The sequence below is a fragment of the Symphalangus syndactylus genome, chromosome 16 (genome assembly GCF_028878055.3).
Source record: "Symphalangus syndactylus isolate Jambi chromosome 16, NHGRI_mSymSyn1-v2.1_pri, whole genome shotgun sequence".
Lineage (NCBI taxonomy): Eukaryota > Metazoa > Chordata > Mammalia > Primates > Hylobatidae > Symphalangus > Symphalangus syndactylus.
Window position 1 is genome coordinate 43,100,019 of NC_072438.2, and position 19,543 is coordinate 43,119,561.

At 38.8% G+C, this 19,543-nt stretch overlaps 1 protein-coding gene and 1 long non-coding RNA gene across 4 annotated transcripts in view; one reads left to right on the plus strand and one right to left on the minus strand.

Moving 5' to 3' along the window:
* Window positions 1-19,543, plus strand: part of DTHD1 (death domain containing 1) — a 68,155-nt gene that overhangs the window by 29,418 nt on the left and 19,194 nt on the right. For all 3 annotated transcript variants that reach the window (XM_055246076.2, XM_055246077.2, XM_055246078.2), the window contains one exon: window positions 5,307-5,551. In XM_055246076.2, coding sequence (XP_055102051.1) covers window positions 5,307-5,551 — 245 coding nt within the window. The remainder of the gene's footprint in view (window positions 1-5,306; window positions 5,552-19,543) is intronic.
* Window positions 389-19,543, minus strand: part of LOC134732733 (uncharacterized) — a 49,879-nt gene continuing 30,724 nt past the window's right edge. The window contains exons 2-3 of the long non-coding RNA XR_010116216.1: window positions 3,415-3,575; window positions 389-553 (exon numbers count right to left, since the gene is read on the minus strand). This is a non-coding gene — a long non-coding RNA (uncharacterized lncRNA). The remainder of the gene's footprint in view (window positions 554-3,414; window positions 3,576-19,543) is intronic.

Genomic DNA, 19,543 nt, shown 5'->3' on the forward strand with positions numbered 1-19,543 from the left:
ATGAGCAGGCAGGATACCCAGATCCTGGGTTTGCTTTTCCTAGGGACACAGGCTCAGATCTGGAGCCTCACTGGGTTTTTCTCTGCCTAAGAGGGACAAGATACTCAGTAAACAATTGGTACCTTATCCTGGTAAAAGCATTGATCCATCCTTTTATCAGGGCCTAGAGCAGTCTCTGTGAATCTCAAAGAGATAAAGCTAGAGATTCTCTGCATGGAGGGTTCTCCTCGCCCTCCCCACCCCCACCCTCACCCCCAGTTCTCTCCTGCTGTATCTTCAGATCTCACCTCAACGATCATGTTCTGAGAAGCTTTCTCTCTCCTTCCTGATTATGTCAGACCATATTTTATTTTTTAATAGTTGTATTATACTTTTGCAGATCCTCCTTTTCTCTTTTGTGGCCTTTGTCACATGCAATTTTCTATTTTTTTCATTTAATTGTTTGATCAATGCCAGTTTCTCCTACCACAGTCCCATCCATGGAGATGCTGTCCTGTTGGTGGGCAGCATTCAGTCTCCGTCCTATTGGAGGGCAGCATTCAGTACCCAGCACCTAGAGCAGAGCCTGACAGTTAGAATAAACTCAGTATTCGTTGAAAGAAATGAAGACTAAAGTTTAGAAAAAAAAAAAATTATGGTATTAAGTGCAATTAAAAGTATTTAAAACTTTAATTAATAAATTTAGATTACTGACCTTTGAGAAATGCCAAAATCTCTCTATTCACTTATAGAGAATATGAATGATTTTTCAGTGAAGGTCATAGGTCTATCTCTAATAGGAAGGAAGATGGATAGGTGCGTCTTTTGGTTTTTATGATGGTTTTTGGCATTCTTCTGGAAACAAGCTACAGCAAGCTTTCATTCCCTAGGTTAGAGTTGTCAGTTTAGCACTTGGATTATTGCATGATATCCAAGCCCCCACTGCACACAAAATCCAGAAAGTGCCAGAAAGTGTTTTAATATGATTTTATATAATGACACCATGGCATCATCCATAACATGTAGTAATGCCCTGTGAGGTCTGTCTTTTAAAGTTGCCCTGAATGCCATTTGGCCCAGGGAAGGGATTTTTCTAGATATTCTATAGGATGTATCTCTACACTTATATAATAACCATTCTTTAATTTGCTTAACAAAAATTTGTTGACCTTATGTATATTAAAGTCTAATGAAGAAAGACAGAGAATAAGCAAATAAGTAAATAAAATGCATAGCTTAATTTGGACTGAAAAGTGAATTATAGAAGAATAAAGCAGGGAAAGGATGGGGAATCTTAAAGGGTGTAGCAGGCTTGCAGTTTTATCTCAGGGAAGACCTTTCTGGAAAGGTGACATTAAAAAACAAAGTCTCTAAGAGGGTGAGGAAGCAAGCCATAATCGTATCTCAGGGGAGTTTATCCCAGGCAGAGGGATTGCCAGTGCCAGTGAACTAGGTGGAAACTTGCCGTGTGTGTATGTGAGGAACAGGGGGAGCCTGAGATGGCTGGATCAGAGGGAGTGAGCACAGGTTGTGGGAGATGAGGTGAGAACTGATCATGCCTTGTAGGCCATTGGAAAGACTGCCTTTTCTGCTGAGTGATTTGGGGAAACATGAAGGGTTTTCAACAGAGAAGTGATCTGAGTTAGATCATAACTGCGTTGAGAATAGGCTTTAGAGCAAGAGCAGAAGCAGGGAGACCAGTTACTGTTTAATTGCAGTAAACCAGGTAAAAGATGGCATGGCTTAGAGGTAGAGCTGGTGGGGAATGGGTTAGAATATAGAAATACACTGAGCCATTGGTTCTCACAGGGTTTTTCTGGTTTCCCGGACTTCTAGCCCTTTCAATTTTTTTTTATCTGACTTTTCTAAGCAAAAACATTTATTCTTACATTTGTATTTTCTATGTCATCAATGAAAAATATTTAATGCCCATTATTGAGAAGAAAATATATTGCTATAAGGGACAGCAAGTAATCCACAAAATATAAGTAAATTCTGGAACTTTTTACATGACAAGTGTTTACTAAATAGCTACTATCTCAAGACACTTCTAGGAGACTATATACGTAAGATATTGAGAAGAAGAAAAAGATTCTCAAAAGGTCAACTAGTGGTTGATTTTACACTTTGGGTATGGAATGAATGAGTTTTTCTTTTATTTCTCCTTTAAATATGCCAGTGAGGGAGGAAAAAAAAAATCAGAGTAGTGCAGTTTCTTCATGCTGCTTCTCTCTTTTTTTTTTTTTTTTTTTTGAGACAAGAGTCTCGCTGTCGCCCATGCTGCTTCTCTTTTTTTGGATTTATTTTTTGTTCAGGGACCAGGAGTCTTTAAAATATATTATTATGCCTTAACAACAATGAAACTCCAACTTTAAACAATTACATAATGGTTTCTGTTTACAAAATGAAGATTATGCTATTTACTAATAGTAAATCTTCAATAATTTCATCCCTACTTCATATATAAATGTGATCTTTAGAGAGTTGCCCTAGAGATCTTTAGTTTTAAAAATTGGTACACATTTTAGGTCTCAATTGAACCAATGTGGCTATGCCTCACCCTCAACCCTTATATCTTCCGTATAAATCATTTCTTATGAATAATTGTGCCCCCGGCAGAGAGTTTAATGTCTTTCAAGGGATAGAAGGGGAAATTTACTAATGGGTATTCCACAGGGACCAAAGTAGTAAAATTTTTCTTGGTAGCACTCTAGTAGTATGGAAACAGAAGTTAGCCAGATGTTACTCCAGTGATCTGGAAACCCCAATTTACCTAATTTACTATTTAGATAACATTTAAATGACCCCAAATCTACTTTTTTTTTTTTTTTTTAACCAAAGTGAGATACTCTTAAGAAGACAAACCCTTGGGAGGCTGAGGCGGGTGACTCATGAGGTCAGGAGAGCGAGACCATACTGGCTAACAGGGTGAAACCCCATCTTTACTAAAAATACAAAAAATTAGCTGGGTGTGGTGGCGGGTGCCTGTAGTCCTAGCTACCCAGGAGGCTGAGGCAGGAGAATGGTGTGAACCCGGGAGGTGGAGCTTGGAGTGAGCCGAGATTGCGCCACTGCACTCCAGCCTGGGCGACAGAGCGAGACTCCGTCTCAAAGAAAAAAAAAGAAGACAAACCCTGGCTAGTCATTCGGTCCTAGGAATCTGTTTTTGTTTTTTTTTTTCCATGTAGCCAGGTTGCCTCTCAAATACAAACTTTTGCAAAGGGATCTACTCCTACACCATCTGTAATCTGAAGTTACTCTATTTCTAGATTTAACTGAGCTTTAGAAAAATCACCAAAATGACCTCAAGCAGTCAGGACCGGGAGAAGGGTCATGGTACCATCTACATCTCTCACTGAAGTCTTTGTTCACTGGGCAAAATGGAAAGTTTTCCATGAGGGAGAACTCTGGGCAGTCAACTGTATGCTGGCTTACAGTAGCCGAAGGAAGTTTCCATGTAGACATGAAAGCTAAATCTTGGCCAGGTGTGGTGGCTCATGCCTGTAATCCCAGCACTTTGGGAGGCCGAGGAGGGTGGATTGCTTGCCTTCAGGAGAGTTCGAGACCAGCCTGGGCAACATGGTGAAACCACGTCTCTACAAAAAAAAAAAAAAAGAAGAGAAAAGAAATTAGCCTGGCGCAGTGGCCCACATCTATAGTCCCAGCTGCTGGGAGGCTAAGGTGGGAGGATAGCTTGAGCTTGAGAGGTGGAGGTTTTAGTGAGCTGAGATTGTGCCACTGTGGAGCTGTGTCATTCCAGCCCAGGTGACAGAGTGAGGCTCAGTCTCAAAAAAAAAAGGAAAAAAAAAAAAGCTTCATCTTGACATTTCTTTAAACAATCTGAGTTTTTTTTTTTTTTGCATGCAAATTCCAAATAGTGGAAGAATCCTGCCTCTTATCAGTTGCTATCATTGCTGTGATTTATTGAGCACTTACTGTGTGCCAGGTCCTATGACAATTATTTTATCCATATTTTCTCATTTCATTTCCTAAACAATCCTAGGAGTTAAGCTTTATTTCTCCTGTTTTAAGGGTAAGGAAGCTGAGGGAAGCTCAGGCTCTAAGAAGCTCAGAGATATGAAAAGCAATGGAAAAACATTAACAGATAAATATTACAGAATACACAAATCATAAAGGCTGCACTTGAACCTAGATCTATACATTCAAGACATATTATCTCAAGTGCTACATTATAGCTTCCTACAAATTTTACAAATTTTGATGTAGACATGTATTGCCTTAGGAAACATGGTAGTGTTTATTCTACTGTTGAAATAACAAGGTGAAATATCCTGATTGTCATGATAAAACCCCAATAAGTGAAAGGTTATGTTCACAAAAGCTCTAGAATTTTCAGTAAGGAGTTGATAAAACATTTATGTATTATGATTTTAGGAGAATCTGTCAGGTTTTCATAGAAATTTCAGTAACACAAATTCAATAACTATTACACCTGAAAGTTCTAGATCAACACTGTCCAATTCCACACTTGTGGAAATGTTTTATATCTGTGCTGTTCATTACGGCAGCCATTATGCCTATGCTGTCATTGAGACTTTTAAATGTTGGTAGACTGACTGAGGAGTTAAACTTAGTTTTATTTACTGTTCATTAATTTTCATTTAAACTTAAATTGCCACATGTTATAGGAGAGTGCAGTTCTGGAATGTCTATTGTGAGGTCACCGTATGAATAGTTAGGGGAAAGGAAAAAGATAATTCTCAACGGGTGAAAATAATTTTCTAAATGCTGCAAAAGCTGAATATTTCAAGTAGTTTCTGGTTATATCAAAATGGAATAGAGAAAGAAAAGCTAAAGATTATTTGATCTAGAAGCAGCCAGAGAGCACCTGGCCCAACAACCGATGAGAAATCTTTTGAGTAATCTACATGGTCTCTGCCTATTGCTCCTTTGTCAGGTTATGTTTTGACAAAAGATAATGATACACAAAAGTTTTAATCGTATTTTTAAAATAAAATAATTATTTGGATTTTTTAAAATTAAGTAACACAAAGTGACACTTGTTTTGTTTGTTTGTTTGAGACGGAGTCTCCTTCTAGCGCCCAGGCTGGAGTGCAGTGGCGCGATCTCCGCTCACTGTAAGCACCGCCTCCCAGGTTCACGCCATTCTCCTGTCTCAGCCTCCCGAGTAGCTGGGACCACAGGCGCCTGCCACCACGCCCGGCTAATTTTTTGTATTTTTAGTAGAGACGGAGTTTCACCGTGTTAGCCAGGATGGTCTCGATCTCCTGACCTCGTGATCCATCCGCCTTGGCCTCCCAAAGTGAGATAACTTAATGGTAATAAATACATTTACTTCTATTTAGGCAACGGGAAGGATTATGGAAAAGACTACACACTTATTTTTCACTTGCAAAGAAAACCTAGGCTGGAACTCCAAATCAAAGAAGTGGACGAATTTGGAAACTATAGCTGCCCTCATTACAAAGGCACCATTGTCGTTTATAAAGTACCTAAAGGAAAGATAGTCCCCAACTTGAATCAATCTCTTGTAATTAATGAAACCCATTCTCAGTTGCCAATTTGCAAATTACCATTGAAATTGCCAAAGGTGAGTTATTTTACTTTTCTAATTACTACATTTTGTTAATTATTTATAATTCTGTAACACAATCAGTTTTGCAGTCATAGAGACACATACAGTTAAAAGAAAAGGTAAGAATAAAGGTAATAAAGAAGGAGTAGGTAGGTCCAATTTTAGAGTATTAGAAAACATGTTAGGATTTCTCCTTTTGTTCATATCAGCCTTTCTAACAAGAATGCTTCAGATTGGTCTGGTCCCCACAGCATGTTGTTGCTAACTATGAAAATAATGTCATTCATTTTCTGTAACTGCCTCTGAGTCACTGGAAAATCATTTATGAAAAAAATACGTTTCAGAGCACATCATTTTAAGGAAAAGTCATGGTGAAGAGAAAAATGACCTCAAAATATTTACACTGAAACTTACCAGATTCTGCATGTTTGTTTCATGAGTTATGTTTGCCTAAAATTCTTACTCATGTCAGAAAGTATGATTAAATTATTTCTTTGAACATGTCAAACACACAAATAAATACATTTTATTGCTGTATATTACAGTTTCTTTCAGTGAAACAGGACTTGGTGAATCTAAACTACCTTTTTAATAAGAAATATAACTGAAAATTTTACTTCATTAATCTTGAGGTAAAAACAAACTTCTTATTCTTTAAAGAAAGCTAAAATCATTTTCCCAGGTTTATATTTTTTGTCTATGACTAGCAGAAATGTGTTTTCCATGCGGTTAGATTTTGTACTGATTTAAAATAAATCATTAAAGTAATTTAGCAAATATTAATATTAAACTTCTGAAATAGGGGATGTGCTGTGCTAGGCTTTGTGATAAATACGGAGCTGTAAAGGATAATACATGCCCTAAAGCTGTGTTGTTCTGAATGGTCACTACTGCCCATATGTGGCTATGGAGCACTTGAAATATGGCTAATCTAAACTGAGATGGGCAGTAAGTTTAAGATACACACTGCATTTCAAAGACTCAGTACAAATAATACATAAACTATCTCATTAATAATTTGTTTATATAGACTACATGGTAAATTTATATTTTAGTTTTATTAGGTTATATAAAATATATAAAAATTAACTTCCTCTTTTATTTTTTTAACATTTTATATAGTTACTATTAATAGAATATTTTAAATTACATATGTATCTCAAATGTCTATGGAATAGTGCTTCTTTAAACGAATTTATAATCCAGTGAATAAGTACACAAAACAATACACAAAATTACACTGTAAGATAGTAACTGATTGAAGTTATATTTAGGTGATATAAACAGTGGTACTAATAGTTGGTACTAGATGGTACTAATAATTATTCAGAGAAGGGAAATGGCTTGTCTACAATCTGTAACTAGTAGAAGTTTTGTGGTGTTTGTGGCATTTTATCTGAGCTTTGTAAGTTGGTGGAAATTCAGCCAGTGGAAATGAAGAAAAAAGGCGCGTTAGGGGGAGAAAATATAATGCATTTGACTGGGGTGGTAAGCATAGCTTAGCAGGAATTCACAAGTTGTGTAATAACCATTGTAATAATGTCTAATATGCCAAAGGCCTTTCAAATACTTTGCATGCATTGTATCACTACGCTCTCACAAAAATCCTACAATACATAATTGTTCTTATTTTATGGGAGACTGAGGCACAGAAATTTTAGGCAACTTGCCCAGGTTCTCATGGCTAAGTAGATGGCAGAGCTAAAATCCAGACCCAAGAAATCTGCTTCCTGTGTGTTGAATGGCTATTATGCTGTCACTTTGTTAGCACATAAAGCTAGGATTATTAGTCAAAGATACAAGATGGATTTTAGGGCATCCAGGTTCACCTTTGATGTTGTATGATGTCTGTGCTATGCTTTAGTACAGAGATAATATTAGAAATATTTAGGCCGGGCGCGGTGGCTCACGCCTGTAATCCCAGCACTTTGGGAGGCCGAGGCGGGTGGATCACGAGGTCAGGAGATCGAGACCATCCTGGCTAACACGGTGAAACCCCCGTCTCTACTAAAAATACAAAAAATTAGCCGGGCGCGGTGGCGGGCGCCTGTAATCCCAGCTACTCGGAGAGGCTGAGGCAGGAGAATGGCGTGAACCCGGGAGGCGGAGCTTGCAGTGAGCCGAGATGGCGCCACTGCACTCCAGTCTGGGCGATAGAGCGAAACTCCGTCTCAAAAAAAAAAAAAAAAAAAAAAAAAAAAGAAATATTTAACAAATGATATGACCTAGACACCAACCAGTGAACTTGAAAGCAGACCTCAGTAGAGAGGAATAGGCTCCTGGCGATATTAACTTTACTTGCTGTTTTTGGGGAGATCCCGGGGTCCCTGGGAAGCATGCATAAGTAGAGGAATTTATTAAGCCATTGATACTGAAAATGATACTTTGATGACAGTATAGCTAATCTGGTGTACATTGACTATCAGTTTTGCTTCTGTGCATTTTCTTCCTCTTCTTCTTCTTTTTTTTTTTTTTGAGATGGAGTCTTGCTCTGTTGCCCAGGCTGGAGTGCAGTGGCGTGATCTTGGCTCACTGCAAGCTACGCCTCCCGGGTTCACGCCATTCTCCTGCCTCAGCCTCCCGAGTAGCTGGGGCTACAGGTGTCCGCCCCCACACCTGGCTAATGTTTTGTATTTTTAGTAGAGACAGGGTTTCACCACCTTAGCCAGGATGGTCTCGATCTCCTGACCTCGTGATCCGCCTGCCTCGGCCTCCCAAAGTGGCGGGATTACAGGCGTGAGCCACTATGCCCAGCCTTTTCTGTGCATTTTCATTTCCACCATAAGACTTCGCACCATACGGCCGTTACCTATGCATGTGGTACTTTTCCGAGATAGTCCCATAGCTGCTGCTTTATCATTCAGGGCTCAGCTCAGATGTCACTTGTTATTCTTATTCCCTTATCTCCTAATCTGAAGTCACTTTTTAAACTTGTTACCCTTTCTCGATTTACTTCCTAACACTCATCATTGATATTTTTAGATTTATTTGTTCATATATTTTCTATTTTCCTTTGCTTCTTTAAAAAGCAAACTCCATGAATGAAGGATCCTGCCTATTCTGTCCAGGTTCCTTCTTCTGTGATTAGAACAGTGCCTGGGACATAGTAGGCACCCTAAATATCTATGACTTGGTGAATAAGGGGAGGTTTATGGCTTTCTCCAGACTCTAAAAGTTTAAGAACTATTGACTTGAAGGAATACTCAATTTCTCTCTGTTCTGTAGTTTAGAGCCTGATTCTACAAACTCTTAACTGGCAGGCTAAGGCATCGATGTGGATCAACATGAAGATCTGGAGTGGAGAGAGGTACATAAGGGCTGCTCTCCAGGCAGATCAGGTGGCACATTACTTCCAGAGAGCCCCATGCTACTCTGCTGCCGTGAGAAGATGAAAGGGAGACAAGCCAGGGCTGGTTGGAATTCTCTGGCAAGAGGTGGTAAGGGCCTTACGGAGATGACGGCAGAACCATGGAAAGAAAGGCCCTTATGTCAGAGAGGACAGACATGAAGTCCAAAAATATGATAGGAATTCAGCTTTCACTTATTAGTGTTTTCTCTGTTGCCTGACTTTATAAAAGTAGCCAAATTAGTCAAGCCGAATTAGCCAACATAGATAATTTAGGGGTTTGTATAGATTTTCCTCAGTAAAATTCTGTGTTTACGATTGTCCAGTACTTTTGCATCAGCTTCTTCTCTGTTTTGCTTCTAACACATCATTGCTTACCTATGTGCCTGAGTAATTCTTTTTGTTTTTGGTTTTTTTTTTGAGACAGAGTCTCGCTCTGTTGCCCAGGCTGGAGTGCAGTGGTGCGATCTCGGCTCACTGCAAGCTCCGCCTCCCAGGTTCACGCCATTCTCCTGCCTCAGCCTCTCCGAGTAGCTGGGACTACAGGCACCCGCCACCACGCCCGGCTAATTTTTTTGTATTTTTAGTAGAGACGGGGTTTCACCGTGGTCTCGATCTCCTGACCTCGTGATCCGCCCGCCTCGGCCTCCCAAAGTGCTGGGATTACAAGCGTGAGCCACCGCGCCCGGCCATGCCTGAGTAATTCTTACTGAACCTCTTTCACATCGGTGCTTAAGTGCAACCTCTCCAAGGAAGCCTTCCCTCACTCCTCCTTTGTACCAGGTTAAGTGTTCCTGGTATATGGAGCTACAGCATTTTGTACTTTCCTTATCACTGTAGTTACCATATTTCATGACAACTACTTGCTTGTTTCCTTCCGTTATTGCTGTAATGGCTTTTCAGGGAGTCTTTTTTCTGAAATATTTTTTTTTCTAATCACCCCTCCTCGTGAAGTTTTATGACCACAGATATACTGTGTGTCTGTTTATGTACTATATATTTATCTGTGTTTTATACATCTAAAAGAGTAAGCCTTTTTGTGTCTCACCCAAGGACGAATTTTCTCTCCCCAAGGGTGACATTATCAAAATTGAGAAAGCATGCAACAAACTGCGCAGGCGCAGACACTGTCCAGCTCAACTCTCTGTTGCTAGTGCGGACAGATAGTACATGCTTGATAAATATTTGTGACTAACTAGATGAACAAGATAATTTCTGCAAACCTTACAGTTACTCAACCTTGAAATTGATAATCCTGAAACTATATTGGCATGTTTAAAAATAGTACATTTAAACGTCTGCTGTCTTTCATAGATGAATCTACTGCCAATAGACCATCTGTGCTTTCTTTTTATCCCAGATGGGTTCGTATAGGGCTTTCCAGATTCACTCTCTGAGCCCTTTCTTGTGCCCAAAGTCTTCAGAAATAAGTTTGTCAGGTTGAAGAAGAATCTGTGGCTGTGGAAACTTTTTTCTTTTCAAACTAGTATAACTAAATGGGAATTGAAACTATGACGTTTATTTTTGAAGATGAGACTTATTTCATCAGAATTTAAAAAATTCACCTCAACTAAGCAGTATTAGAATGTGCTATTTTTCAGGAAATGGAAGTAGCCTAATATAGCAGTAGCTTGGCATTAATGGACATGACACTATGTGGATATTTATACATGTAGCATAAAATAGGTGAAGGTATTTGTCAAAATTAAAAGTGCTTCGCAGAGAACAAGCAGTAAATATTTTCATATATGTATATAGGCACAGAACCACACACATAATTATAAAGTGTGATGTTAATATACTGTGTCTGATTCATAAAGATGAGAAGACATATCACTTTTTACTTCATACTTGTGAGGATCTCTGTGTCTCTTATTCTTCAGCCTCTGTAGTTCATTCATTCATATATTAATTAATTCAACAAACAGTGTATCCCAAAGGCTCAATGTATAGTGGTGTCCTGGTATGTAGGGTCTTATTCTTCCCTTTCTTCTTTATAGCATGTTTTCAACTGAGAGGCAGAGTTATCCCTTAAAGCAGGGGTCCCCAATCCCCCGGCCATGAAATGGTACCAGTTCGTGGCCTGTTAGGAACCAGGAGGTGAACGTTGGGCAAGTGAGCAATGCTTCATCTGTATTTACAGCCACTCTGCACTGCTTGCATTACTGCCTGAGCTCTGCTTCCTTTCAGATCAGTGGCGGCATTTGATCCTTGTAGGAGTGCAAACCCTATTGTGAAATGCACCTGCCAGGGATCTAGGTTGTGTGCTTCTTACAAGAATCTAATGCCTGATGATCTGTTACTGTCTCCCATCACCCCCAGATGGGACCTTCTAGTTGCAGGAAAACAAGCTCAAGGCTCCCACTGATTCTACATTATGGTATATAATTATTTGATTATATATTACAATATAATAATAATAGAAATAAAGAGCACAATAAATGTAACTTGCCTGAATCATCCCAAAACCATCCTTCCAACATGGAAAAATGGTCTTCTATGAAACTGGTTCCTGGTGGCAAAATAGTTGGGAACTACTGCCTTAAAGCATCAGTCAAATCATCTCATGCCTCTGCTCCAAACCCTTCAGTGGCTCCCACCTTCCATCAGAATAAAGGCTCTGTGTGAACTTGGCCCTCACTGACTCCAAGGCGTTCTCTGTTCTACTCTCCTCCTCACTTATTCAATCGCAGTGACCCTCTTGAGTTTTTGGAATATGCCACACCTGCTTCTGCTTTAGGTCTTTGTGTTAGTGATTCCCCTTGCTGGAATGTTCTGCCATCAGATACATGCATGTCTGTTACCCTTACCTCCTTCACTTCTTTGCTGAAACTTCACCTTCTCTCTGTGGTTTACCCTGACTCTAACGTTGCAATCTACTCTTACCCCTACAACCTGACATTCCTAATCCTCTTTAATCTGCCCTATTTTTCTCCTCTAAATCATTTCTCCCTTTTTACATGTATTTCTTCATTTGTACATTTCTTGCAGAAAAACCCTCTCTTCCATAACTAGAAGGTAAGCTCTGTGAAGATGGGGAACATTTTTTGTTCACTGCCAAATCACAAGTACCTAGAATGGTGTCAGGCATAAGTTAGATGCTCAATAAACATGAGTGAATGCGTATATATAAATAGAACTTGCATTTTATGGACCAAAAATGTGAGGAGGAAAGTGAGAAGTGCCAAGGAAGAAAATAAATTAGCATTAGAAGATGGACAGAATTGGTGGTGTGAGTTGGTAGGTGGGATAGCTAGGGAAGACCTCACTGTGGAGGGGACTACTGGGCTGAGGAGCAACCAGAGGCCAGAACCTTCCTGTATGGCCAAGAGAGCATCCAAGTGGGAGACACAGCAAGTTCCAAGACTCCGAGATGGGCACGCATTTCAAGTCAAGGACTTGAAGGAAGGCTGCGATGGTCAGCGCGCATGTGAGGGCACAGAAAGATGATGAGGTTTGTAAGATAGGAAAGGTCCTGGTGATACCTCTTATTCCATATAATCTTCTGAAAATGATCTGAAAATGAACACTATATTTGAAAATGTGTGGCTGAAAAGAATAATGATTCACCACTAAATCTTTCTTAAGTTGTGCCTCAGCCTTTCTCCTTTCACAAAATATTCAAGTAAATTCAGTTCACGCTGTACATAATTGTACTTTGGCAGAAACAAGACAAGTTTCAAAAAAACTCTCAAAGGTTTTTTAGGTGCAAGGGAGTGGAGAGAGTATTTTTTGCATGTGTGCGTGCATCTGAAGTCACACCAGATTTTGCTTATTGATGCTAGCTTGGGTTGTGACTGCTTTTGACTCCTTCCTCCTACTTGGAGGTTTTGCTTTGAAGGAAAGAAGGGCTCCAGATCTGATTGCTGTCACCTATTCGAGGCTGGAGTTTCCCAGTAAAACCTAACCCACACATTTACGTAAGCCATCTGTTGACCCGAGTTTTGCTTAGCCTGAACTTCCTGGATTATTATTTTTTTAAACTGAACTCGTGACATGTGATTTCTAGTAAATAATGATACTTCTTCAACACTTTCTTTCTCAGCACATTAAATAACTTGCTGTGTCAAAGGGAAGAAGCAGGCAGATGGCAGTGCAGGAAGCAGTTCGTCAGAATCGCCACTTTCACCACTTTGGATTTCATTACCATCTCACTGCTCTGCTAGGGATAATGTTGTTCCTATATTATTTTTTCCAACAATATGAAATACCAGAGCAATTTTGACTAGATAAATGAGATGATTCTGAACCATTAAAAATATTTACATACACAAGCATTTTCATTCTACTCAGACTTCTCAGTTGCAGTAATTTTACAAAATTATATTAGGGTTCAAGGATAAAATGGAACTTACTATGTTATTGCTAGATATTTTAAAAAGCAGATTGAAAGAGCACATTAGAAGAAAGTCCTATAAGAAACATCAGGATTTTGTTTTGTTTTGTTTTGTTCTTGCTGTGGTTTTTGAGGGAATAGTGGCCACATTCTGATTGTTAAGTTTTCCATAACTTAGTGTCATGCTTTCTATACTAGAGTTAATTCCAGTAACATGTTTGGTGCATCATGTCTCTTCCCCTATCAATTATAGAAGAAAGCCACTAGGCTCTTGGTAAGTAGAAATATTATGTTAATTTTTAACCTCTAAACGTTTCCAAAATCTTCTCACTCTTTCCAGTGAGAAGGATGGATGGAGAAGGGAGAACTCTGGCACTCCATGTGTCTCCCTTACATGTTCTCCTCATGTCTGCAGTTCCACTTTCCCAAAGGCAACCAGAATGACCTTCAAAGCCACAATTTTGACCATGTCACTAAGAGGAACATGAGGGGAAAATGAACAAAGCTGGTTTAGTCAGAAATAGGATCCTGTGTTCTTTTTTGGAAAGTACTTTGACCACCAGTTTAATGAGATTATTTCCCTTCTCCTCCCCCCATTCCTTTCTCTTGTTCCCTTTCCCTTTTCTTTCTCCTTTCCCCTCCAGTCCCCTCCCCTTATCTTTTCCTCTGCACCTTCTTTTTTCCCTCCCTTCTCCCCTTTCTCCTTCTCTGGCCCCTCTCAACCCCTCCCTCCTTCTTCCTCCTTCAACCCTTGGCTTTAAAAGATAAGGTTTTCTCTGCTTAGAGGGCAGTATAACTAAACAGGAATTGGGCGCTATATTGTCATAGGGCTTTTGATATTTCTTTTACAAAGGAAGCACAGATATTCCTGCCTATCTAAATACATTTGATAATTAAAAAGTCATTGATGTGTTTGCATTTATTCTCTTAAAATTATAACATTTAATAAGTAAAAAGTTATGCTCATTAAGTCAAACAGATTTTAGTTTATGAACTTCAACTGTTTTTGTTTTTATTTTTTCTTCTGTAGATGTATTATATCAGTCAACATGTTAATTAGCAACAACAAAATGCCTAATATATACAAGATATTCTGTAAGGCCTAAAAAAAAAAAAAATAATAATAATAGAAGCCAAAATTTTAGCTTTCAAGGAGATTACAATCCAGTTTAGGAAATAAAGTATAAATACTTTAAAAGTTATAAAACAAAGCAAGAGATAAATAATAATTGAATACAACAATACAGCAGTAGCAAAAGACAGCAACTGATTGTTAATTGCAAATGAATAGTAAGATGTTAAATGCTAGGGCATTTCAGAGAAGGAGGTGATCCCTGTGGACTGAGGTGACTTGCGGGTGCTTCAGGGAGCAAAATGATTGCAGAGAATATTTATGGTCTGGAGAGGAAGAGAGAAAGGGGCAATGAGTTTCACACAAGAGAGATGGCATGAGTAGAAACTTTGAAGTGGTCAAGCACGAGATGTGTTCCAAGAAAGGATGATGAATGCACCTGTGTTTCTTCAGGGGAAGATTTGGAAACGTTGTGTTGGAAATAAGTTGGGGAAAGATTATGGAGGGCCTTTAATTCCTTACTTAGTTTAACTAAATGACTCTGTAGTTGTGGTAAGCAAGCTTTCTGTCAAAATTCACCAAAAAACTGATTGATTTCATGACATAGAGAACACATGCAAACCAGAGACCCTTAGTTTTTGAGTAAACAACAAAATCTCTCATCTACTGGTACTCTTGAAACTGGTATGGCCATAATTGAGGATGGAGAAATAGGTATCTGGTTTGTTTATAATTAAGTTGATCTTTTATCTTTTGAGTAACGGCTCAAGCTATTGGAAAGCCATTGGAAAATTCTAACTAGGAGAGTGATATGATCAAGTTTTGTTAGCAACATTACTACGACAGCCTATAAGGATAAACTAGAAATGCATGAGCTTAGCAATAGTAAAATAAAGAGCTAACGAAATAGTCCACAGAAGAGAGTGTGATAGCCTATGTAAGATCATGACAGTAAAGACAGCAAGAAAAGAACAGAGTTAGAGAGAGATTCAGGATTTGAGATCAACAGGTCTTGGTGATAGAGTGAATGCGTGTGGGACTGGGTGGCAGGAGAATATTGGCAGATAGAGGAAGTTGTGAAGGGGATTTCCAAGGTTGCTCTCAGTACACTGGTTTGAGCTACTGTCCTGTGATATAATACAGTGTTTGTTGATTTTACTTTGGAAGTGTTGTTTAAACTTGCATTTCATGTTCAATCCCTCTAATATTGCCCTAACACACAGACAATACCAACATTTTCCTTGGAGGCCTATCACTAGTTCCCTTATCTGCTTTAGGCTGTCTTCCTCACAATTGACAGCTTGATTTTTCACAAAAACAAATATGATTTTATCACTCTTCCAAAACTTCTCATTGGATGTCTATTGATTAAAAGTCCAAGCCAGTTACCATGGCATATAGGGCCCATTACAAACTCCCACAGCTCATCATCATAACCTTTTAATATTACATTTCCCCAACTAACAAATTTTGCTCCAGTTCTACTTAAAGCCTCACTTCTCTTCAAGACTCTTCCCACGGGCTGCCATTGTGACAGCAATGACTCCACACTTAACCCTATTATCCCCTCTTTAGGAGAAGTCTTTAAATTTTCCAGGCAGTATTAGACACTGCACTGTATCTGTAACTAAAGCACTTTGAATATATATATAACATATATATATATTATAAATATAAACATATGGTCCATTATAATTTTTATTTATATAAAAATCATGGTAATGATAATAATGACGAATACCTACTAAATTATTCCCTGCTAGTAACTTGACAAAGCATTTACACATTAACTTATTTATTGAAAAAAAAAAACCTTAAATAAAGGTTTCTTCATTTAAGAAACTGAAGCACAGAGAGGTTTTCCCCAAGGGGAAATGGCAAAGCTACTGTTTGAAACCAAGTTTGTCTGATTTCAGTGGCGACACTCCTAACATTATACTCTACTGTCTGCTTTTGAGACTGAGTTTCTCAGGGCTGAGAGCACTGCTCATTCAATTTTGTAATCCCTTCCCCGAGGATGCATTCAATAATGTTTTGCTGAACTCTTTAATGAATAAATGAAAGCATGCTGGGGAAATTGAAAAAGCAATTGAAGGTGGAGTTTTAATAGCTGACAGAAGCCTTACCTGTTTTCTTCCCAGCTAGCAGTTCCATTTAGCAGAAGCCTTTCTTGACTTTAAAGGAATGACTAATAGGATTTCACACACTGTGGCAAGACCTGGGAGGGAGACATTTGGTGTGCGGCTGTGCAGGCCTTTCCCAGAAACATTCAGATTACTCTTTCTATAAAACTATTTCTAGCTATGATCCGAAAAGCCAAACCAAAACAAAATATCAGGTTTTTTTTCTTTTTTTTTTTTTTCATTCTTCAGACAGAGTCTCGCTCTGTTGCCCAGACTGGAGTGCAGTGACATGATCTCATCTCACTGCAATCTCTGCCTACTGGGTTTAAGCAATTCTCCTGTCTGAGCCTCCCGAGTAGCTGGGATTACAGGTGCCTGCCACGTCACCTGGCTAATTTTTGTATTTTTAGTAGAGACAGGATTTCACCATATTGGTCAGACTGGTCTCGAACTCCTGACTTCAGGTGATCCACCTGCCTTGGCCTCCCAAAGTGCGGGGATTACAGGTGTGAGCCACCGCGCCTGGGCCAGGATCTTTTTTAAATCTGCTATAATAACCTAGAAAGAATTATGCTAAGAGTTAAATAGGCACAGGAATAAATAGGGACAGGATTAAAGTGGAGTGACAAAACCTATGGGTATTATAATCTAAAAGTGGAACAATAAAGAGAGGAGGTCAATATTAATGCAAGTTCTGGCAATGCTGTATATCTTTCTTTGATTTGTTGAGCTGCTTTAAGAAGTAATAGCGTCTTCCACGTAGCTGCATTTATGGGTCAAGGACATCTGCTCTTGACAAAATTACTTGGAATACTGAGCAAAATCTTATGCATTTTAACAATTATTTAGATTTATGGAGCACTTGCACGTTTGAAGTGCTTTATGTGCATTACATCATTTAATCCTCATGGCAACCTCATGTGGTGCACCTACTTTGCCCATTTAGTAGGTAAAAAACAAAAATAGAGACATGCATTTAGAAATCAGATTTATCTATTCCAGGCTGCTTTTGATAATTTTTCTTCACTGCTTCCATATATATTCCATTTATATTTCCTGAAATATCTAGATCTTTGCCCACTTTATATCTGTACACATTCCTGGATGCCCCTTCCTTCTATCTGTCTCCACTCCTTAGATTCTTTGGAGTTATTTGAAGTCATCCATCTGGTTACCAGGGGCCTAAAGCTGTCTTCTTTTGTCCAATCAAGGACTGAGAAATTTATCAATCCCCCCTCCCCTTGAAAAAACCATAAAGAGATTGATGTTATAAAAGAGTGATTTTCTAAGAAGCAAGCAACTGAAAAAATAATGAAGAAGCAAAATATAAAGCTGGCTGCATAAAAAAATGTTCATGGGTTTGAAGCAAAGATCTGAGCTAAACAAAGCTACAGATCTACACTGCTTCCGTGATTGGTAGTAGCCCGATTTTGTTTCCAAATCTAATTTCTGTATTTACCTCCAAGTGAGACCACTATTGGTCAGCACTTCTTGCTCTTAACTCTGTTCTTATTTTGTTCCACAGCAATCTTACTTCTCTGTGGATTTGTGCTGATTTCCAGACCTCTCTATGTGGAGGTACTTCCTTTCATTTTGAGGGCCAAACATTTCTGCCTAGGTTTTCAGGAAGTTCTACACTGTGCAATTATAAGAAAGTTCACAAAGACAACAACAGATTTTTGGTGGATGCTGGTACTGGGATCTTTTAATGTATTTATTTAGAAAAAAACTTTGTGCGTGTGTGTGTCCACGTGTGCATGCCTGTGGGCATGCACGTAAGCACGCGCAAATACTTAAATACACACAGAAACAGAGAAAATATACAATGAACCTACATGGACCCACCTCCCATCACTTTCTGCCATACTTATTTTGTCTAGTACCCTGGTTTGTGGGTTTGTTTTGCTGGAGTATTTTAAAGCAAATGACAGGTACAATATCATTTTATGTGTAAATACTTCACAATGCTTCTGTAAGAGGTAAAAACTTTAAAAAAAGACACATGACCACATTACTATTGCTACACCCAATAAAATTAGTAATTACTACACTATATCAGCTGCTGCCCAGCCCCTATTCCCTATTTTCCTACTGACTCAATATTTTTTTTCCTTTTGCAGTTGATTTGTTCAAAAACAATGTCCAATCAGGGCCTACACATTGCATGTGGGTTCATTTGTTGAATTACTGATGTAGGCCCTGTCATTTGTAGACATTATCTCAATGAGTTAGAGACTTCAGTAAGAGAGTTTAGTTTATTGGCTCAGCTTGCAGGACTTCACAGGAGCAGAGCCCGCATGAGGACCCAGACTACAAGATCGTTTTTCTTTTATGCTTTACCAGCTTCCTTCTACTCCTTGGGCAAGCCAGATCCTTGTTTTCCTTATGTCCACCACTTTTACCACTATGTCATCCTGCCTGTCATTTCCTTTGTACCTTTAGAGTGTTTGGCAAATCTAGATCTTTCGAAGAGCCAGTTAGGAGGGAGGGTCGTACCTTTTGCCGAAACTAAGCTTTGGAATAGAACTTCTGTAGCCTTGGATAGTGGTTTTTCTCTTTACTTAAAATTTTCAGCTCCTGAGTCAGAAGCTGGCTTCCTCAGCCATCTTGATTTTGAATGCTTTGCCACTTCTGAACAGTTTAGTGTTTTTCTGTTCTATCCATATGGTGACATCAGCTCTTAGTTCATTGTCAGAGCAGAGATGACACCCGTTCATGAGCAGGACAGCTCCAGTTTTTTCCGGCTTAAGTTACGAGTTCATGCTCCTTGCATTTTGTTTATGACTTATCATCCATACCCCCAAAACGTTATCTGTACAGTTTTGAAAGACAAAAATACTTCTCACATAAGTTTACACTGAATGATATGACTCACAGCAAATAAAAGGGTTGCTTGGTTATACTGCTGTTTCCCAAATTTTGGAATTGCAGGTGCTGTTTTAGTACAATATACACACCAGTTTTAAATAAAAAGAAATAGAAACAGTGAAACAATGTTCTCTTTTTAAACTTTTCTCTAATCTGAGTAGAACGCAGGTTGTTGTTAACATGTTTTCACATCTCCTTAACAATTGCAAAGCTTTCTTTTTGACAGAGAATAGCTCTTGGGTTCAGAGATCTTTGCTGGCAA